General features: G+C 40.9%; 1 protein-coding gene across 1 annotated transcript in view; it reads left to right on the forward strand.

Annotated features, from left to right (window-relative positions):
• LOC140480044 (dihydropyrimidine dehydrogenase [NADP(+)]-like) overlaps positions 1-23,988 on the forward strand; it is a 731,044-nt gene that overhangs the window by 533,944 nt on the left and 173,112 nt on the right. Inside the window, exons 15-16 of the mRNA XM_072574601.1 lie at positions 14,468-14,536; positions 18,083-18,166. Of these exons, the coding sequence (XP_072430702.1) occupies positions 14,468-14,536; positions 18,083-18,166 (153 nt within the window). The remainder of the gene's footprint in view (positions 1-14,467; positions 14,537-18,082; positions 18,167-23,988) is intronic.

Here is a 23,988-nt window from a genome sequence, read left to right on the forward strand (position 1 = left end):
ACCATGACCCCACCCCCCATCACCAAACCATCATCTCCCAGACCATACAGAACCTCATCACCTCAGGAGATCTCCCACCCACAGCTTCCAACCTCATAGTCCGGGAACCCCACACTGCCCAGTTCTACCTCCTTCCCAAGATCCACAAGCCTGACCACCCTGGCCGACCCATTGTCTGAGCATGCTCCTGCCCCACTGAACTCATCTCTACCTACCTCGACACTGTCCTATCCCCCCTAGTCCAGGAACTCCCCACATACGTTCAAGACACCATCCATGCCCTCCACCTCCTCCAAGACTTCCATTTCCCTGGCCCCCAATGCCTCATCTTCACCATGGATATCCAATCCCTCTACACCTCCATCTGCCATGACCAGGGCCTCCAAGCCCTCCATTTCTTCCTCTCCCGACGTCCCCAACAGTATCCTTCCACCAACACTCTCATTCGTTTGGCCGAACTAGTCCTCACCCTTAACAATTTCTCCTTCGAAACCTCCCACTTCCTCCAGACCCAAAGGGGTAGCCATGGGCACCCGTATGGGCCCCAGCTATGCATGTCTCTTTGTTGGCTACGTAGAACAGTCCATCTTCCATAGTTACACTGGCACCACTCCCCACCTCTTCCTCCACTACATTGATGACTGCATTGGCGTCACCTCATGCTCCCGCGAGTTCATCAACTTCACCAACACATTCCACCCTGACCTTAACTTTACCTGGACCATCTCTGACACCTCCCTCCCCTTCCTGGACCTCTCCATCTCCATTAATGACGACCAACTTAACACCGACATTTTTTACAAACCAACCGACTCCCACAGCTACCTGGATTACACCTCTTCCCACCTTATCTCCTGCAAAAATGCCATGCTGTATTCCCAATTCCTCTGCCTCCGCCGTATCTGCTCCCAGGAGGACCAGTTCCACCACAGAACACACCAGATGGCCTCCGTCTTTAGAGACTGCAATTTCCCTTCCCACGAGGTTAAAGATGCCCTCCAATGCATCCCGTCCATATTCCGCTCCTCTGCCCACAGACCCCACCCCTCCAACCATAACAAGGACAGAACCCCCCTGGTGCTCACCTTCCACCCTACCAACCTTCGCATAAACCAAATCATCCGCCGACATTTCCGCCACCTCCAAACGGACCCCACCACCAGGGATATATTTCCCTCCCCACCCCTTTCCGCCTTCCACAAAGACTGTTCCCTCCGTGACTACCTGGTCAGGTCCACGGCCCCCTACAATCCACCCACCCATCCTGGCATCTTCCCCTACCACCGCAGGAACTGTAAAACCTGCGCACACACCTCTTCCCTCAACTCCATCCACGGCCCTAAAGGAACCTTCCACATCCATCAAAGTTTTACCTGCACATCCACCAATATCATTTATGTATCCGTTGCTCCTGATGCAGTCTCCTGTACATTGGGGAGACTGGATGCCTACTAGTGGAGCGCTTTAGGGAACATCTCTGGGACACCCACACCAATCAACCACACCGCCCTGTGGCCCAGCATTTCAACTCCCACTCCCACTCTGCCGAGGACATGCAGGTCCTGGGCCTCCTTCACTGCCGCTCCCTCACTACCCAATGCATGGAGGAAGAACGCCTCACCTTCCACCTTGGAACACTTCAACCTCAGGGCATCAATATGGACTTCACCGGTTTCCTCATTTCGCCTTCCCCCACCTCACCCCAGTTCCAAACTTCCAGCTTAGCACTGTCCCCATGACCTGTCCTACTGGCCTACCTCCTTTTCCGCCTATCCACTCCACCCTCCTCTCTGACCTATCACCTTCATCCCATTCCCATCCACCCATGGTACTCTTTGCTACCTTCCCCCACCCTCCTCCCTGTCCTATCACCTTCATCCCCTCCCCCACTCACCTATTATACTCTATGCTATTTTCTCCCCACCCTCACCCTCCTCTCATTTATCTCTCTACTCTTCAGGCTCTCTGCCTGTATTCCTGATGAAGGGCTTTTGCCCGAAACGTCAATTTTACTGCTCCTCAGATGCTGCCTGAACTGCTGTGCTTTTCCAGCACCACTCTACTCCAGAATCTGGTTTCCAGCATCTGCAGTCATTGATTTTATCTACCTGATCTCACCTCACCTCACATTACAATAAGAATGGCATGTGGCATTAACAGCTTGCTTCACTGCAAAACGTTATCTGCTTTGGATAGACTCAAAACTGTTCGTAGTACGGTAACAGTGGGCCACACGAGAAAGACTGTTGCCTCCTCGGTGTGTGCAAATGAGTTACCATCACAAAATAAACTGAGGTCACCTCACTTTATAAACTTGTTGTTGACCCTTGCATAAAGCATGTGATACTGTAGGAGAGTCATAGGGATCAGACCCAGAAGGTCAGCCATCCAGCTGATAGATGTTGTGTCGTGTAATAATTCTCTTTCACAAGAGACATGGTAGAGTGTTATTTGCCATGATGAAGGGGCTACTGTGGATGATCAATGGAAATTAGCCAGTAATTGGGAGTGTGCAAGCACATGCTTGATCTTTCATTTCCATTCCATTTTGTTGCAAACCTTTCATTATTTTGAAATTGGCAGACATTTGAAAACAAATCATTGTAAAGGGAACCATACAGAATTATCCGTCACTTCTCTAACGGATCAACAGTATGTGTCTCTTACTGAACCTAGTTCTTCTGCTTCCTTTTCCACCAGCGATTAGCTCCCAACTGAGAAGAACCGCAAAACTGCAACTGCCAGTTTAAGCCCCAGTGTCACCACATCCAACAGCCCAGCTGCTTAGACAACTGTTTCCTGCACCAGTAGTAATATGAACCTATTGGCACTAGGAACATATGGAGCTTAGCATTCATGTGTCTGGCATAAATATTTTAATTAAAAGCATAATCGGCTCAGTTTTTATTTAATTGAAAACAAAAATATAAATCTATTCTGCATGCCCTGTTATATGTATATTATTGCTGCAGTGTTTAGCTTATGGGGTTATTAAGGAGGTTGTCATCAGATACAGCAACCAACTGAGGTTATATTAAGGCTTGAATTTTCCAAGGGTCGAAAGGGGTAGTGAGTATTACATGCCTGCCCTAAATGAGTGTCTGCTCCATACCAACTGATGCTCTGCAAGGCTGCCCTGTAATAACGTACTGCGGGATGACCTTAAACAAATAACTTTAGACTTCATGAACCTCTCCTCCAGGCTTCCACTGAATGGAAGCCCTGTCCTTACCTAGCATTTCCAGCAGCACCAGACCCTGGTAGTGGACATTGCAAGGGTTGCAGGAAAACCACCAGAGGAAAAACAGTGATTAGAATCCCTACAGTGTGGAAGGAGGTCATTTGGCCCATTTAGTCTGTGCCAACCCTCTGAAGAGCTTCCCATCCAGGCCCAATCCCCCAGCCAATCCCTGTAACCCTGCCTTACTACCATGGTTAATCCAACTAACCTACACATCCCTGGATTGTGGGAGGAAACTGAAGCACCTGGCAGAAATCCACGCAAACACAGGGAGGATGTGCAAACTCCATGCAGACAGTGGCCTGAGACTGAAATTGAACCCCAGTCTGTAACGGCGTGAAGCAGCAGTGCTAATCACTGAGCTACTGTGCTGCCCATCTCGTTCTCAGATTAAGATAAATCCCAGGCTTTAGGTGGGAAGGGATTGGATTCCTAGGCCTGGGAAGTGAGAAGTAGGAAGTGGGTTTTGAAATCCAGGTGGAGAGAAACAAAATGGGGTTAATATCTAGGGGATGTCTTCCATATCCATAAGACAAGTTCCCTCCCCAATGCACTCTAAACACTGCACCTCTCCCTTCCCCAATTTTCCACAGTTATCTATTAAAAATATTTTTTGAGTCTTGTCTGCCTACGCCAAATATATGGCATGGACAGTGTACCATTGGGGTCAACTGGCTTATTCACAAGATGAATTTTTTTCATTTAATTAGTGGGGCAGTTTGCCAGTTTCAGTGTCAGGTAGACAACAGGTTAGCGAGCTATCAGACTTTACATGGTTCACTCTCCCTTCCTCATCTCTCGCTGGAAATACCACATCCAGTCAGAGGATCCATAAAGTCCAGCCTTAAAGCTCATTCAATTATTCACAAATTTTAGCTGTTATGTTTCCTGTGAAGCATCTTTAAACATTTTGTTGCTTAAAATAGCTGATGCTGTCTTATTTATACTCCAGGAAATCTTACAAACATTCAATGGTTTAACTGTGTTTTCAAATGCTTTTTGCACTTTTAATTATCAGGGAGAGTTGGGAAGTATCTGTTGTTGTTCCAAAGTTATTCTCCATATACGGTTACTAATTCTTGGCCCTGCTTTCAATTAAATTTCTTGGGTAAGTATCTGAGGTTAGCTGTTCTCACAATAATTTTATATTCAGTGGTGCAGAAATGCAGGCAACATGAAAATTGTGATTAAGACATTTGTTAGATGTTTTATTTTTCACAGTGAGCTAGTTGATGTGATTTCTTGCATTAAAGCAGTGAGGAAATTTTAAAGTGTTCAAGATTTCAGAACCATGGGTAATCTCTGTACCAGATTACAAATGAAGCCGTGGAATGGTTCCCAGAGTGAGTGTAACTAAAAAACAGCTGAGTTTAAGTAATTTTTGATTTACTCATTGACAAATAAGTTATTGCTGATATGCACAATACTCATAATACAAGTGTACAATTGGGATGGCATGGTGGCTCAGTGGTTAGCACTACTATCTCACAGCAGAAGGGTCCGAGGTTCAATTCCAGCCTTGGGTGACTGTCATTGTGGAGTTTGTATATTCTCCCCGTGTCCACGTGGGTTTGCTCCGGTTTCCTCTCACAGTCACAAACCTGTGCAGGTCAGGTGAATTGGCCATGCTAAATTGTCCATAGTGTTAGGTGCATAAGTCAGAGTGGGGTGGGTTGCTCTTCAGAGGGTTGGTGTGGACTAGTTGGGCTGAAGGGCCTGTTTCCACACTAGGGAAATTAAATTAATAGAAATCATTGTCTGATTTCAAAGCAGAGATGCTTCATGACTTGGGTTCTGAAACAGCTTATTTAAAAAGGAAGCAAAATCTGATGCACTCTACATTTTGACCCAGAAGATATATTTTTAGCTGCAGCTGTACTCTGCAAATATGTGTTTATTTTTCCAAAAAAAAAGACACTTGTATTCTTTCCAACCTTCCCTCCATCTATACTAATGGTACTGCTTTTGCAAAATTATAAATAACATACAGCTAACTGTATTTAATAGTAAACCTGTCTGGAATTTTGATTTTTGTTCCTTGCTATGAAACATCATGCGAGACCATTTGCTTAATTGTTTTCCATGGAGTTACTCATAGTTTTCAGCATAATTCAGTTTCACCACAGGAGTCACTTTATCAGAATGTTTCTGTCAGTGCACAGAACATGTATTTTTATTCAGTAGTCAACTAAACAGTATTTCATTAAATTGTTAATTACAGCAGGAACATTTTATATATATATATATATAAAATATATCTTTTTCAACATAGTTCTGAAATTTCCTCTCATGATCAGTAAGAATGGATTTATAGAATCATTCCTTTTGACTAACAGCTGATATTGCATTATAAATGTATCTTGCATGGTTACATATTCTAAGAAATGTGACGGTAAATTGAAGTTTGTTTAACTTAAATGCTCCTCTACAAAACTTCCAAACATGCAAAGTTTGTGAACATGGACATCATTAATACATGACTTATTTCCTCAATAGTTTGAGGTGACAATGCTTGCCTGAAATTATATGGCTTGATGTTTTATAATTATATGGAAACTGAACCAGACAGTGAGGATTATTCATTCTAGCAAATTTATTTCCATCAGCAACTGTGAGTTACTTTCTCAGACCAATTAACATCTGAAGTTCCAAAGGCTTATCTTCATTTTACCCAAATTTATCTAAACAAGAATACAAGTTTTGACCAATGACTCTTTTTACACATTATATAATTTTTATAGTAATAACTTGCTGCAGTTTAGTGAATCCCTTCCAGCTGATCTGTGTGATCTTTGGAGCTGCACACAAAAGGGTTTGAATCTTTTTTAAATGCAAGTCAGACTAAACTGAAGGTCAAAGATTAATGTTTCTAAAAATTATTCATATAAAGGAAAATCTTATATAATAGGGAGGCTTATAGGTCAAGGCTGTCAGCAGTCTTGCATTGATTGTCTTTATCATTGCACAGAATCGTCTTATTACGTTGGCACAGAGAAAAAAAAAATTTATGGGCTAAAGCTACATTGGTCTCAGTGTTTAATGTGCCCATATCCACCTAATTTGACAGTTTCCACGGAAGAGAATTCTCAAAGAGACCTAATGTTGCTGGTGTCAGTGGATGGCATCAGTTACTTCATGCTTCTTTTAATAAATTGATAACAAGATAATTCCTATGCTTTTCAGAGACATGACGGGATTTCAAACTGTTAACTCTCTCATTAATAGTACTTCCCATTCTGGGAATAGGTGGATGCAGGGGATTGTATCATGTCCCGTATTTTTCAATTTATTGCAACAGAGTAAAAAAACTTTATTGTGGCAAAGTGGAGTAAAATTATATAAAGGCACTATCTTAAAGTAATTTAAGAATATATTTTATGACTGTTTCTATATAAAAGCACATTGAATAAAATGTTTTTTTTAATTTTAAAAATTGCAAGATATATTTTCCCTTAAGTTGTTTTATGAAGGGAAATCACATCCTGTACTCTGTGTATGTTGTTTTCATAACTCTACAAAAAGATAGTTCCATCTCCAGAGTGACTTATAATCTTTCTATTTTATTATAGCAATTTATACAACAAATGTGGAAGACAATAATATTGACTAAAACAGATTGATGTGCACAATTCAATATTTATAAAATAAAGTTTTGACACTGATAGTTTAGAAAAGGCTAGTTACTTAGAAGTTAATGACATCAGAAGAAAAATATTGCATGTCTCCATTTTTCATTTTTACTTTAGCTCCCGTACAGTACTTCAAGATCAGGTCTGAGCTTTTACTTTAAATTCTCCAAATAATATTAAACAAACAGTGAGCTCTGACTGAGTCACACTGCAAAGTCCAAATCACAGGTAGGATCTGGTCAAAGTGACAAGATCCTAACAGCCAGCTGAGAAATTGACAAGAGATCCTTCCTGCCTCTTCCAAAGGAAGTTGCTGAATCAAACATTGGCAAACAAGCCAGGAAGCCTTCGCCTGATATTAAGGCCCTGAACTCCTGCCCGGAGAGAGTAGTGAGTCAATCAGAGTGCCAAGGAGCACTCTGGGAGTCCCAGGACGACGGAGTGATTTTCTGGGGTCAGTTGACAGTCTTGGGTTTGGGTTCATGAGGAGAGGTGTCAGTTGGGTCAGATATAATGGCCCAAACTCCAATCTCTCAATCATTGCCTTCGGTTAATCTGTGAATGCCCTCACCTCCCCACCCCAGGAGGTGACACGTGAATAGTAGGATTTTAGCTGCCTTCAACATAGCATAGTGACAGGCCCACCAGAGGCTGGGTTAATACCAGCAACTGCAGGATGAGTCCCTGAAATGGTTGTTAAATGACCACTTAAGGACCATAATTTGCAATGGAGTGGGAAGGACTACCATGATCTTCCTGCCCAGACCTTGACTGCAGAGAAGGCTATGCTGTTTGAATCTACTCCTGACCTGTGTAATTAAGTTTCTACCTTATTTCCAAGCTTAACACCTCCAGGATTGGAAAACCCTGCCCACCAAAGGGTTTGAAATATTCTTTACTCAAGCGAAAGAAAATGTCATATTTAATGAAATAGTGTTTTACCCTTTCATTCATTAATACATGCTGTGGTTCTGTTCGCCGAGCTGGGAATTTGTCTTGCAAACGTTTCGTCCCCTGGCTAGGTGACATCCTCAGTGCTTGGGAGCCTCCTGTGAAGCGCTTCTGTGCTGTTTCCTCCGGCATTTATAGTGGCCTGTCTCTGCCGCTTCCGGTTGTCAGTTCCAGCTGTCCGCTGTAGTGGCCGGTATATTGGGTCCAGGTCGATGTGTTTGTTGATAGAGTCTGTGGATGAGTGCCATGCCTCTAGGAATTCCCTGGCTGTTCTCTGTTTGGCTTGCCCTATAATGATAGTGTTGTCCCAGTCGAATTCATGTTGCTTGTCATCTGTGTGTGTGGCTACTAAGGATAGCTGGTCGTGTCGTTTCGTGGCTAGTTGGTGTTCATGGATACGGATCGTTAGCTGTCTTCCTGTTTGTCCTCATGAGCAAAACCAATGTAGTGTACAAAATCCCATGCAAGGACTGCACAAAACACTACTCATGTGAAGATTTTGTTGCTGGTCCACATAGGCTGTAAACTTGACACCTGCTGTTATACATGGAGAGGTATCAAACTGTTGTGGCCAAAAAAAGTGTGCATTTCTGGTGTGGAAGAATTATATGTATTCTTCTTATACTATTAATGTGATGTAAAATGGATTAAGAAACTTTTCAAATATGGACATATCAGTTGTCATAATCACACCTTTTCACAAGTCTGTTATGTCATGAAACATGTAAAATATCAGCAAACAATAACTTTGTCCTTTCCTACTTCTCTAATCTTCTCACAGCCCACCTCTCCCACAAGTCAGGCACTATGTTAATTTGCCTCTTGAGCATCCCCAAGTTTATTTGCTCCATCGTTGGTGGCTATGCTTTTTTAAGTCCCTCTAGCCTCTGTTTTCCTTTTAAGATGCTGCTGTGAGAAGCTTGGTACTCCCATCTCTCTGACATCTCTGAGTTAATACTTAAAAACAGTTTCTCTTCATGCATCAGTTTCATTTCATGAGTATAATGTAGCATTATAATATAAATGTGAATTCATTCTTACATTAGTCCACACTAATGCTCGGAGGGCCTACATCCAAATCCCAATTCAGAAGACGATTTAAATTAATAAAACAATTGAAACAAGGTCTCAATGATGATGACCATGAACTGTCATCAAATGTCATCAAAGCCCACCTAGATAAGTGATGTCCATGTGAATCGAGATCCACAGCAATGTGGTTGGCTCTTAGCCATCCTCAGAAAAGGCCCAGCAAGCCTTTTGTCATCCATCTGCCTATTTACCCATACTTATTTCTAATAGCTTGATGGTTGAGGCTCAAGCTGGGACAATGTTTTTTTGCAAAGTCATTCCTCTAATAGTGAAGTTTGGCTTGGTTTAATATAATCAAGTGGTGAATAAAGGGAAAAAAAACCCAAAACGTTGATAGATTATTACGCCATCAAAAACGGATTGACTGAAACTATTAAAAGTGCACCCGATGAGAGCAATTTTCCATGTGTCTCACCATGCATCCTGTTGAGAATGCACTGAAGAAAACACTACACTTTTTTCCCAGCTCAATATTTGTTCTCTCTCGAGCTTTGTCCTGCATTTTTCACAGTGACTGTTTAGTGTTTTACAATTTTATTTTGGCTTGCCTTTCAATCTGGATAATTGATGTGTTACCTCCAATTCTAGGGTTCTTAAAACTTCAGATATTTATGAACTTCCTTTGCAACAATATAGCAGCTCCTCGGGCGACTTATTGGTGGTTATATTTTCTGCTTGGAAATGTACTTTGACACTTAAGCTCTCAATAATTTCAACAGCAAATTGAAAAACTTTGCTTGGTGTGGTATGACACTTTTTACCCACCTTTCCCACCTCTGCAGTGTCGGAAGAATTAATTTCCCAAGTCAAATGAATCACTTCCAGTAGTTAACACTGCAGAATCTGCTTAACCACAGATGATTGATTAGTGTTTTCACATTTAATAATTGCTAGAAACTAGTTGAAAATACTCTAGCTTAGCTTTGCTTCTCCTTTGTTTTGAATTTTCTTGCCACATGATCACCTCCATTACTGAAATTTTTCCTAAACCCACAATAACTAATGACATTGAGGGAAATAGCTGATGGATGTCCACTTTATAAATTTTCAAAAGCACAGGTTGCTAGCTAGCAATGTTTCTGTGGCATTGTTAGATTTTTCTCCAGGGCTAAAGTGAAAGATTGCATTAAAACTGAAATCAGACCCCAAAGTACAATTCTGTGGCCTATATCAGGTACAAAAGCCAGTCTTTTGATCCATAGAGGTTGTTAATATGATGCATGAAATCATATAGGTTAACATCAGCCTCCTTGACTGAAATCATAGTTCCCTTCACATGAATCCATCAGCCTTGCCATGCCTGTTTGAACAAGGATTAAATGGATGACTCCCTTGAGACTGTAGTTATGCACCTGCTTTATTACTTTTGTCATTGCGTTCTTTAAAAAGAAATGTCCCATTCAGTGTGCATCGGATACAGGGAGGTGTCTATTATTGCTGCACAGAACTTCCAGGAAATTATACATGAATGACACACACCATTTACTTCCATATCAAGAGAATTTCCTGAGTCCTTTTGGATCGCTCTGCTACCCTCACAGAGACACTGAGAAATTAATCATCATAGCTCTCCACAAAATCAACAGACATCGCAAAATTGCTGCTTTGATCACTGCTGCCACTTAGAATGAACCAGAACAGTACTGTTGACCTGGCAGTGACATGATTTATGTTGAACAAAAATAACTACAAGATATTGTGTATAACTTCAACAAGCTCAAACAGGCATGGGATAAAGTAAGGGTTAAACAAAGTTCATTGCGATGCATTTAACAGAATAAACACAACATTGTCAGTACAAGTCACGAAGGCTGATTGTATTACGTCCTAATGTAATCAATTTTAGGTTTTCAGTCACACTTCTTTATGACTGAGAAATAACTTGATACAGGACATTTGCTCCCTCCCTCCACTTCCCTCCCGTGCAGAATGGTTTCCAAATGTTTTTATGCATTAATAGTTACTGTGGAACAAAGTAGATGTTGGTGTAGGATGCACAGTCACACTTTCTGTGTTTCCACTCCTGAAGCAAGAGTGCAGTGTTGGGAAAACTCCCGACTTTGCACATTCAATTCAGAGAAAAGTGCCCTGTTCTTTCTTGATGAGTGGCAAATGATTCCATGAGTTGGGCACCTTGCCTCCATCGACAGCGCAGAAATAGATACACAAGTATGAAGTTAGGCTGTGTGAATGGGTTGCCTCAGTTGCTCTGGTATTGTAAAGAAAAAGAATAGAGCAAAAGAAAGTCCTCCTACTATCATATTCACATCCCCTCACCCCCTCCCACTCTTCTTGTTTCTTACATGCCATTCCATGGCCATGCATATACACCATGCCAGCTAGTGCCCCATCCCCGCATTATGGTCCTTCATATCAATCTGTTTCTAATACCCACTCATTTGGCTGTCAAAATCGTGATAGGTGAAAACAATGACTGCAGATGCTGGAAACCAGATTCTGGATTAGAGGTGCTGGAAAAGAGCTTTTGCCCGAACCGTTGATTTTCCTGCTTCTCGGATGCTGCCTGAACTGCTGTGCTTTTCCAGCACCACTAATCCAGAATCTCAAAATCGTGATGTCAATCTATGTCCCAATGCCCATCTATTAACATCTCATTCTTCCTAATTCTTATTTAAGTGCAGTTTGTTGCTTTCCCAGGCAGAAGACAAAAACTAGACAGCAACAACTCCTGACATGAACGTCTGGGCAGGTACCTGGTGACTGCAACTTCCTGGCTCTTCCCTGGGTGCCCTAAGCCAACCTAGTCAGCTCAGGACACGGAAATTTGTATCAGCAAACTGTTAGCCAGGCAGCTTCTCATGTTTGGCAGCAATGAATGGTCCAGTTAGAATACTTAGAATCTCTACAGTATTGAAACAGGCCATTTGGCTCAACAAGTCCACACCGAACCCTGAAGAGTAACCCACCCAGACCCATTCCCCTGCTACTTTACATTTACCCCAAACTAATGCACCTAACCTACATATCCCTGAACACTATGGGCAATTTAACATGGCCAGTTCACCTAACCTGCACATCTTGGGATTATGGGAAGAAACCAGAGCACCCAGCGGAAACCCACACAGACATGGGGAGTATGTGCAAACTCCACACAGATGGTTGTCCGAGCTGGAATTGAACCCGGGACCCTGGTGCTGTGAGACAGCAGTGCTAACCACCGAACCACCATGCCACCCGAAAGAGTGAGTGCGTGGCAACACAAAGTAAGATGGTGGCTCTTATCCTTGCAGAGGGCAGAAGGCCATCAACTTTCTCATGGCATTGCTGCATTCCTGATGAAGGGCTTTTACCCAAAATGTCGATTCTCCTGCTCCTCGGATGCTGGCTGACCTGCTGTGCTTTTCTGGCACTACAGTCTCAACTCTGATCTCCAGCATCTGCTGTCCTCACTTTTGCAGACAGTGGACACAGCCCTGACCCGGTTGGCCACTTCAGACCAGGCTGGCGGTCTTTGAGTATGCCCATTTAGCGTTAGAACATGGTACCCTTGGCATGAACACCAGAATGTCCTACCACTGGATCTCAATCCCTAATCTGAATGCACCTCCATTATTTTCAAGAACACATCCCCTTACTTGAGTGGAGACAGGTTCTCCGTCCAAATAGAGGAAAAGTCATTAGTTCAAGAGGACCATTGGGCTGCTGTCTCACTAGAGAAAGACGATTAGTGGTGGGTCATCATGCCTCAAGCGAGGGTGAGTTTTGAACAAGTGCTGTTGGTGTTGCTCGGCATCGCAAACCAGCTGCCCAGCCAGTTGAGCTCTATCAAAATAAGGGCATTGTTAAAGTTGCTTGGCTAATCAGAGTCTTTCTAGCTTGGAAGAAGCAGCAGGCTGACATAGGAGGTGAAGAAAAAAAGAGGGTGCGTCAAAACAGAGATACCCTTTCTCCAACACAGTAAAGTTATTTGTTAAAAGATAGATTTAGCAGTCTAATGAACTGAGGGGGCTCATTGTGCGTTGTACAATTCCTAATTAGAACAATTTGCACCAGTGCTGGTGCCATTTTTGCTTCTGTGACCCTAAGGAAGGAAATCAAGCCCTTGTATCTAGTTCTAATTTAAGATTTTGATTTGCAATTTGAGAAAAGGTCAGAAGTCACCAGTATTCTTCACTGCAGTCAGAAGAACGCTGAGCACTCACTTGGCAGATTTAGCAGGTTAGCCTCAAGGGCAGTAATCACTTTTGAAAACAGTAAGGTTAGCGATTTGGAGGGTGACTTATACTGCAATGTGGATGATGAAAATTACCCACACACACAGAACAGAGCAAAAAGAATGGAACCCAGCTTTAAAGCCAGGGGAAATAATTAATTTGCAGAGCATAGGGAAACTGACAGAATGAGCAAGTGAGTCACATTACTAAAACTGAATAATCTATCTGCAAAATCAAATCTGATTGTTTTGTTAGAGTATTAAAGTCAGTTACACTACAGCATAAGAGTGAATTGGCAATAACAATGATACTCAGTGTATTTTTTGGTATTGGTACTAAGCAACTCATGACAGGTGCCACTTGTAGATCACTAATAGAACGGTTGCCTCAAAATGGTAAAGTTCCATGTCCATAGAATTATTGAATGAGCGAATGATGATGGCATAGAAGAGTCCATTCACTTTATTGTGTGAGTGGATGGAGACAGGTTCAAACTCTGTTCAAGGGAGTAGTAGAGAGCTCTGAAACAAAAACAAAAAAATGCTGTAGAAACTCAGCAGGTCTGGCAGCATCTGTAGACCGAGAAAAACAGAGTTAACATTTTCAGTTCAGTGACCCTTCTTCAGAATAGAACTCTACACCAACTTACTCCAATAGGTGATTGGAGATTGATGGATTGGACATCCATGGTAAAAAGGAAATGGTTAGGGCAAGAAAATTGGACAATGTTAAGTAACACATAGGGTATTGGATGATTCACAGGTGTATGTTGGTAGAAGTTGGGTAAGGGGAAAAAAAATGGAGGTGAGAGCAGAAGAAATTAGTTCAGTGGGGCAGGAAGATGCTGAGACAGCAAATTGACCAGGGAACTCTTGTTCATGGATTTTGCAAAGGAAGTAGAAGTGGACTGTTTGGAGATGGGGGTCAATGAGGTCGAAACAATTAGTTATATGTTAAAACAATATTGACTCTTTGACTCTCTTAAGTTGAGAGTGCATAAGTGGCTGGTGAAGAATAAGTGGTGTTGGGAAGATCTGAGGAAAAACTTTTTCACCCAGAGGGTAGTAGATATATGCTACCCTGACAAGATGGTGGAAGCAAGTATCCTTGCAACACTTAAGAAACATCTGGATGAATACTTAGAATGCCAGAGCATAGTAGGCCTGGGGCCAAGTGCAAGTAAATAGAATTAGTGTAGTTTGGTGTTTGTTGATTGGCATAGACACAGTGGATGAAGGCCCTGTTTCTTTCCTGTGTGAATGTATAACACCCTGAAAAGGAAGGTTGCAATTTATTTGTTGATTAAAAATGTTTTTTCTCTCATATATTATTTTGTAAATGCTGCTGTAACAGATATATCATCGAATTTCTTGTTTTAGATTATTATTGCCAGCCTCATGTGCACTTACAACAAGAATGATTGGGCAGAACTTTCAAAAATGGCGGAGGTAGGTCTTCGGGTTTCTATTGCACTATTTACTGTTCCATTGGAGAATCACCTTTAACATTTTACTAAGCTTCATGTTGTATGTTTTGGGATAAAATTTATAAATTATGCAAATGTTGTGATATTTCAGTTTTAATTTATACTGAGCCACCAAATTAAGATGAAATTTTAGTGAAATGACTGTCAGTAATTGATGGGTGGAAAAGACTGTCACAAAATACAGGCAGGATGGGCATCACAAATTCCAGTCATGTAAAAATACGATTAATCTGCTTCTTGAAACCCATACTGTCCAGGTGCAGTTCTTTGTTATATTTAACTGAGTGGCTTGCTCAGCCACTTCAGAGGCTAAAAGAATTATTAGTGTTTACAAAGAACTGTACTCATGTATTGGCCAAGTATGACCAGTAGATTTCATTCTTCTGAAGAAAACTAAAAAAAATAGTTAGTTTTGCAACTACTCAACATTTTAAATTATGACAGCTTTTTATTCCCAATATTTTAAATTTGAATTTAATTTCTCCAATTTTCTGACAGATTATAGACCTGCAATTTGTAAAGATTGCAATTTTGAGAATATGCCATATTTTAAACACAAAACATCTAATCTAATGTAATGTGATGCAACCAAATTTGGCAATGATTGTTGCGATATTGTCATCTATTCCAGCTAGGAACTGGAACTATATTTTTCACATGAAGGTTTATGTGTATAATCAGAATGCCATACCACTCAAAACTGCATTATGCTGCTAAATGTACAGAGTATCAAACTACCAACCACATGGAGAGCTGCAGGAAATACAGTCAATGAACCTCCAGCACATGAGACGAAAAGTGTATGATGAAAACTAACATCTAGGAACTACAAGACATAACAAATGGTTAAGTTGTTGTGTTCCAATATACTTCAAATGAAATAGATGAGCACTTAAAATGCTATGGCATTATAGACTATGGACCAAGTGCTGGTAAATGGGATTAGTGTAGTTGGTGTTTGTTGGTCAGCGTATTCTGGTCCTAAGGGTCTGCTTCAATGTTGTATGACTCCGTGACTCGATAACTCAATAAAACATAGATTAGAGGACGTACCAAGATAAATGACTAGATTGGGAAAGACTAAGGGGTTCTCTGAGGACAAGGTCTAAAAGGGTAGTGATGTTATTTTGTAGAAATTTTGTGGTAAATTGAAGGCCAAAGATTAGGTAGGATTTTGAAAACTTCATTGTACAGGACGTGATGTAGAGCATATTTTAGTGGGGGTACTGAAACAATTGAGGTTGAAATGAGAATGCAAGTGACGAGATGTGACGAAATAACCTGTGATTGTCTTATCTGTGATTGGGAATAGTGGGGTTGGTGCGATGACATGATTAGAATCCCTACAGTGTGGAAACAGGTCCTTCGGTCCAACAAGTGTTTAAGGCCTGTAGCTTAGGCCAAGGAAGAGATTAAGGAATGGCAGCCATTAGTTTTCCTTTTTAATTGAGGTGAAATTAAAGTGAATGAATTTCATTGCTGTCCTGTGATGTACATCTGATCACAATTGTGGGAAATAGTAAGCGATTGTTCCCCATGTTGTGTTTCTTGTCACCGATATACAAATCCTAAGATTAGCGCGTAAGGCATTTAAAATATGGCCTGGCTCAACCTTGAATCTGCCCACTTCTGGTATTAAAAGGCAGGTCCAAGAATGTAGAATATCAGCTTTATCTAACTCATGTTACAGCTATTAACTGCAAATTCCCTTAATAATGATTCTTTAAATTGCTGGCCACTTTTCTGTGAACCTTGCAGGCTATAGTACAAAGTCGCAGCTTTAAGAGGGCTTACTAATGGAAAATTAAATTAAACATTATTAGTAATTGGTTTTGTGATCTTGAGCTCGCCATCCATTTTAAACCTGGCCCAATTGACCATGAAATCTATCTCAAAATTCTGGCTTAACATGAGCCTTACTGTCTAAACGCTGACTATGATGAATGACTTTATCATACTGTTTGTTACTTTGCTTTCTGTGAGATGTGATTTTCCATATCGATTTGAGGAAATAAATTGTAAATCTACACCCAAATGTATATACACAGCTATATGAAGATATAATATTTGTGCAATTCCATGTTTGGATGTGTTCCAAATTATTTCAATTCAGGCATTTCTGACAGTTTAGACACAAAAACCTAGAAATTCTTGCATTGAACCCATTGACCCAGATGAGGAATGACAAAGTATCCAATATAGGAGAAAGTGAGGATTGCAGATGCTGGAAATCAGAGCTGAAGAAGGGCTTATGCCTAAAACGTCGATTCTCCTGTGCCTTTGATGCTGCCTGGCCTGCTGCACTTTTCCAGCAACACATTTTTAAGCTAAAGTATCCAATATGAACTAAAGTATGTCACTCACTGTATTGATTTGGGTTTAGATGTCCAGACAGCAAGCAAAAATAGTACCTTAAGTGCACATGGTCACTAATAATCAGCTCATTGATGCTTGAGGTTGAATTTTAGCTGAATGAAAACATCAGGACTTTATGAGAGCCCCAACCCAAATGGTATCCAAGTTTGATTGGCCCACACAATCTTCCCAGAGGTTGCCAGTTGACTCGGTGACTTGGGAAGTTCCAGCCAATTAGGTGAAACATCAATTAGATGTGAAGAAAGTAATTATCTTCACATGGTCTCCAGTGGCTACGGTTAGTGGTGTTTCAATGATGATGTTCCTATGACTTCAGTTTGATTAGATGCAGTTAGGTAAGTCACACCCTCATATTGGTTTCTGAACTAACTGTCACAAATTCAGTCTATCAGCTATTTCTTTCCCATATTGGGATTCTGGTTACAGTGCAGCTGCACTGCTGTGATATCGCTTGCATATCACAATTGCAGCAGCAAATAGCATCAGAAAGAAATTGCAAAGATAATGCAGTGGTTTCCTGCCAACATTTCCTAATCCTTTACAAACTCATTGGCCTCTGCTTGACTGTATCCCACAGTAGCAGGGTTAACATCAGAGATATTTTGAGAGCAACAACAGAAAGACATATCAAATATTAGTACATCTTTTTTTCTCTGTGGCAGCATTTAAAGTAAATTAAATCATTGGTCTTTAAAAATTCTACTGCATGTCCAAGTGATTATTGTCATTTTAAGATTATTCTATTTGTAATCATATTTGGTATGACTCAACAGTATATTTCCTTAACTGATTCACAATTGATTTTTAAAATTCATACCATTACAGATAAAGGATTTTCTAAGAAAGATGACAATCCAGTTAGATGCCAATGAATTACATGCTTTTTGACTGAATGCTGCTTAGAGGGAAAAGAATGAGTAGTCCAAGTTACAAAATCCTGAAATAGAATATAAAGTTGACACTTTATTCAAACTCCCCATCAAATCCTGGAGTATGAGACCAGCTGCTACATCTTTCAGTCTATTGGAAAGATCGAATTACTTCCAAGATCTGTTGGTGTAAGTCGGTCTGTTCAGGAAATCAATTTACATTTATAGTCTTGCAGCACTCTCAAGTTCTTCATCATTTGTAGGATGCTGGTGCCGATGCCTTGGAACTAAACCTGTCTTGCCCACATGGCATGGGAGAAAGAGGAATGGGCCTCGCCTGTGGACAGGTATACCAACTTTAATCAAATTTGCATTCTGTCAAAACACTGCTATTTTGTTATACTTTCACCATAATTTCATTGTGAGCTCTCAGGTGTGATCCAAATCCTGTCAGGCCCTGGGATACATTATTGCAAGTCTTGTGTTCCACTTCCTGGATTGACCTGTCTGGGAAATGAGTTGTCACCTGTCCCGTTGATATACAAGAGTTTATTGCCGTTTATTGATCTTTAAAAATACAATTCATTGTGGACCCTTTGCTAGAGAGAAGAGAGCCTTCACACCATCTCCTAACCCCAGCATGTTGTATATGGCTGGTATGCAGAATGGTACAGATGCCTGCTATTGTTTTAAAAAAAATGAATTGCTCCTCAACTACATGAGTCTCGGAGGTCACTGACTCAGATAAGTAGCCCTAACCTATTGGTTAGGCTCATTTTGACATCTTTTAGATTCATTAATTTTAAATAAACAGTCTATTTTTCGAAGTAAGGCCAGAAATAGCATATCTTTGCTTCATTGTTTTAGTAATTTTGTGGTTGGTTGACAAAATGGACATGAATATCTTCAATGCATTTGCAATTTTCAGCAAAATATTTCCAAAAATGCTTGAGAAGAGTATGAGTTAAGATTGAAAAATGTTTAATATTTAGTTTTGTCATGTGCTACACATACAGCTATTTTTATTCCTTTTTGTAAACCTAAGAGCAATTTTCATCACTAAAACTGGATAGCAAATATTTTGCCCTGTTTGTTGAACCTTTGAGCTTAATTTGAATGTATTTCGATAAATGGTAACAGTTAGCAGCAATCCCTTCCTTATATTTGAAGGTGGAAACTGTCAATGACCTCTCCTAATCACATCTAATGCCATCACCTTTTTGCCCGATAATCCCATTGTATATTTATCAGCTTCCTTCAGCTCTATTCTGAGTTCTCTTACAGTGTAATGTTGAATTTTGGCATTTCAACTTCTTCCCTGCTCTTCAAATGTCACTGGAAAACTGACAAATAGCTACCTTTAAAGGTTTAAATCTTAGTCTTTCATCGGTTTTGGCCCCACGATTTCTGCCTGAAGTAAGCGCTCATACTACCATTGCAAAAGAGACTTGCTAATTGATTTTGTCTGCAAGAGCTGCTCATGCTGCTAATGTGCAACAGCCTGACAATAGGAGTATTCCATTTTGGTCTGAACTGACCTTTGTAATGTAGGATCGAGAGGGTGGGTGTTCCCCCTGGGGTAGCAAAGTGATACTAAGTCCACATTACATCAGATGCCTTGCCCAGACCCTTGATGTAAGAGAGTGGGCTGGCAGGAACTGGTTCCTGGAATTGGCATCTACCAAGTTTTCCTTCTCTTTTCCAAGTCTCATAAAATTAAAACTTACTTTATGTGCTCTCCCTTGGTTGAAGCACCAGCTAAAATTGGGGATGGGAATGAGCAGTATATTCGCCTCCCTCTCTGAGCAGGGAAACAGGAGCTCTTCAGATGTCCTCAGGACCTGATTTCTGTACAACAGGTACTAACACCTGACTGAGCTGAGGATGACAGGAACAGCCACATTATCAGCAAGAAATGGGCAACACATCATTCAGCACCAGGTGGAAGACTTGGATATGGACCCCCAGATTCACTTCCTCATGCCAAATATTTCTTTTCTTCTGAAGTATCCACCAGGCCCAAGACTTTTCAAAAACATAAAGGCTACAGATATGTTAAACGATCCTTCTTTCAACCCTTGTCAGCAACTTCTGCTTCTGGGATCAATAGTATGGTTTCTCACTGTCAGCATAATTGAGAGGCTCCACACTCCTATAAAAGATTGAGCTGACTTTACTCAATATCACAAGATCAGCTGATTTGCAGATTTGTCTGACAGTTTGTACATTTATTAATGATGACTAGGGGCAGCTACTGACCATCTGAAGTACACACTGATTGTTCAATGTAGGAAGGCAATATTGAAAGGCCTAGCGTGACACAGGAGCAATTGTTGGTGGGGCTTGCAAGAGGGGATTTTAAAAAAAATCAAACCATCTATTTCATTACCTCCTACCGACGTATTGCTGATTGCCATTGACTTTGTTCTGGCCAGCTACCTAGTGATGTAGCACCTTATTCACATTGCAGGCATTTCCCATCAATATTAAGGGGAATGAGTGGCTAATTGCAGTCAACTTGAGCAGCCATTGTCAGGCTATCAGTGGTCCTAATGCTAATTGACGGGTGGAGCAACTGGACAGACACTTGGCAGATGAAACTCAATGTAGAGAAATGTGAGGTAATGCATTTTGGTAGAAGTAAAATGGAGAGTCAATTCAGGCTCAATGGTACAACCTTGAGGGGAGTACAGAAGCAAAGGGACCTCTGGGTTTAAATGCATGACTCTCTGAAGGTGGCTAGGCAAGTTGAAACAGTTGTTAAGAGGGCTTATGGATTCCTTGGGTTTATAAACACAGGCATAGAGTATAAAAGCAAGAAGTGATACTACACTTCCATAAATCATTGATCAGACCACATTTGGAGTATTGTGTTCAGTTCTCAGCACCTTATTTAAGAAAGGGCATTAAATCCCTTGGGAGAGTGCAAAGGAGGTTTACTAGAATGATACCTAGAATGAGGGATTTTAGATATAAGAAAAGATTTTGAACAATTTTGACAGTGTAAAGAAGGATGTTCTGATTCAGTAACTAGGGAGTTACAATTTCAAGATCACTGGCAAGAGAGCTGGAAGTGAGATGAGGAGAAACCTCTTTACTCAGAGAGTTGTTAGGATTTTGAATGTGCTGCCTGGGAGAGAAGGTGGAGACAGATTCCAGAGGAGGATGCAAAAGGGAGCTGGATATATGTTTGAAAGTGGTGAAGTTAGAGGGCGATGGAGATAGGGCTGGAGACTGAGACTAGTTAGGGAGCTCTTTCAGAAAGCACAGTGGGTCAAATGGTCTCCATCTGCATTGTAAAATGCTATGATTATGATTCCATAACTTGGATGAGCATGAAGAGCTCCCAGTTCAGAGATAGAGATAATTATCTGTGTTCTGCAGCAAATTCTTTACAGAGTCAGAGTGATGTTTTTCTGCAAGTGGCAACAATCTCAGACCTCTTTATGGACAACTGCTAATTCATTCACAATTAGAGAAGCATATTGGAAGTATTCATCACTGCCAGGATGTCCTGGGATTCCTGGCATTGGCACCATCTTTGACCCTCAGCCTTGCACCTACACAACTGCTGGCCAGCTGGAATTGCATGTAGTAGCACAAATCAATGTGTCTCACAGCACATAGACAATATGTTAATACCTCTCTGCACATAAAGCTGCATGTCCCTACCCCAATCACTATTTAAGCACCAAGCCACAGCAGCTTACCCATCTTTAATCACATTCTATCTCACAACCCTGTGTAAGTCACGATATTCTTTCCCCAATGCCCAGTATCTTATCATTGTACGATGTGAGACCATCACATACAGAGAAGCCTTCAGTCACTGCGAAACATTGACTTTTCTTCACCAACATCAAAAGTAAATAATAGTCACCAAAATAAGAAGCTATGTAAAAGTAAAACCTACTGTGAATGCTGGAAACCTGAAACATGAGGCATGGTTGAAGCACATGCAGTATGTTTGATGCATTGGTTGCTGGCACATACTGTCGGTGTGAGATTGATGGAGCACAGTGTCCGACAGTAACGTGTCCGCACCCATTACCATGATGGCTGGTGACAAACATGAGAAACTGCCCAGTCTTGTGTCTGTGCTAAACAGCAGGCAAGGCAGAAATACTGCGAGCCTTTAAAAGGTAGCTGAGGGGGCAAAGTGCAAAAATGGCGAGGAGTGTTCTGAGTGCTGTGAGCATTCAAGTATTCACAAAGTGAGTGAATGCTAACAGAGCAGGTGAGGAGCTCTGTGCTATAGTCTGGTCTTATTGTGAACTGGGTGCCTGACCCTCATGTACAGTGTCCTGGCAGCAGCATTGCCATAAGCGGTCCCAGTGCGATCCACTATGCAGCATGGAGATATGCCCTGATGATGTGGAGAGCCTGGGACCTGTCCAATGCCAGCCTCTATGGATATGGGGTGTGTGTCAGCACTGCCAATGGAGTGTGACCTGAGATGTTGATGCCTAGTGTCCAAGATGGAAGTCCAGAGATACAAGTAGAGAGCTGGAGTTTCCAGTGTAGTGATTGTAATGAGGTCAGCCAGGCAGATCATATAGAATATGAGTTCCCTGATTAGGGCAGTTAATCTGCTCCACCAGGGAGCCCTGGCTGACAGATAAAAACAGGGGAGTCAGATATCCTGTTCAGTCTGAGAGCTGGCTCTAAGGGAACTGAATCAGTGTCAGGGACTTTCCACTTGGAAATAGAGGATGATTTGGTGATGGGATACCAGCCTCTGTGGAGTTATTTCACCAGGTACCCGATCTGACTTTGACATGGGAAGTTCTCAGCACCTAGTTTTGATTCCACAGGTGGGAGATTGGTAGAGTGCATAATAATTGGGCAATATTAAGTAATAGTAAGGGTGATAACAAGTGATAACCTCCATTAATAGTCCTCTCACCGCTCTCCAGCAAGAATCTCATCTCAGCATTCGGGACTCAAAGTAAATATCACACACACTACACCATTTGGTTTTTAACAGCTCCCTTTAAACAGTCCTGAAGAAGGGTTACACCCAAAACATCGACTTCTCCAACTCCTGATGCTGCCTGGCCTGCTGTGTTCTTCCAGCCTCCTGCCTGTCTACTGTGGATACCAGCATCTCCAGTTTTATTTTTGTCTCTAACCCTTTGAACAAAGGCCTCATTTGGCTGAGAACCAACTTCCAAGATGCTGTACTAACTCAGCAGAGGCTCCCCCTTGCATGACACCAGCCAAATGAGTGAACTTCTCCATGGAATTCTTAGGGTTAATTAATATAAATATTAATTAACATTGGCTGTCCAATTGTAATACAGCACCACACTGGCGAATTTGACTTGTGTATTGTATGTTGGTCTGAAACAGGAGTACTTTAGAGATTTCTGTTGTATTTGTGGAATGATTTATGATAGATTTGCCAGAATAGCAATAAATAAAAGCACTTTAAAAAATAAGCGGTTCCTTGTATGAAGCATTTTTGAGATGTTCCAACATGAAAGGCCTGCTCTCAGTGCAAATATTACTAGGATGTATAAATATGGTAAAATGCTTGATGCCTCTTGACAGTTGATAATTACTGCCATAATTAATGACAAACTAGATCAGCTCATTTAAGAAGAAGCTACTAGATGTTTTAGTTATCTTGAAAATTGTAGGGAGAATTGTCTTTGAGTTTAAGTTCTGTCAAACAGCTAATTTGCTAATAAACTGGCATTTGGAAGAAATATTCAGTACCAGCTGTTTGGTTCATTATAATTTCACCCAGTTTACCCTCTGAGTAATTCAGTTTTAACCATTATATGTAAAGTTCAAACTTCATATGGATTTATATAATCTACATTTTAATGTATGTATAAATAGGTTTTTCCTCTAAATTATATACCTTTAGAATGTTGGGAGTGTAGCAAACAGGATTTAGCATTTAACTGAAGTTTTTCTTTAAAAAAAATGTCATTTGAAATGTATAAAAATATTAGGAACATCGAGTGCCATCAATCATTGTAAATGCTGGCTTATATAATTAATATATTACATTTATAATATTAGAATATATTATCACAAGAACTATCAGAATTTTTAAAAAGATTACTTTAGAAATGGCTGCCAAAATATTTTGAACACATCTGTTTAATTTGAATGAATGTAATATTTAAAGCATAGTGTTTTGTTCATTCCAGTAAAG

The sequence above is a fragment of the Chiloscyllium punctatum genome, chromosome 7, assembly GCF_047496795.1.
Source record: "Chiloscyllium punctatum isolate Juve2018m chromosome 7, sChiPun1.3, whole genome shotgun sequence".
NCBI lineage: Eukaryota > Metazoa > Chordata > Chondrichthyes > Orectolobiformes > Hemiscylliidae > Chiloscyllium > Chiloscyllium punctatum.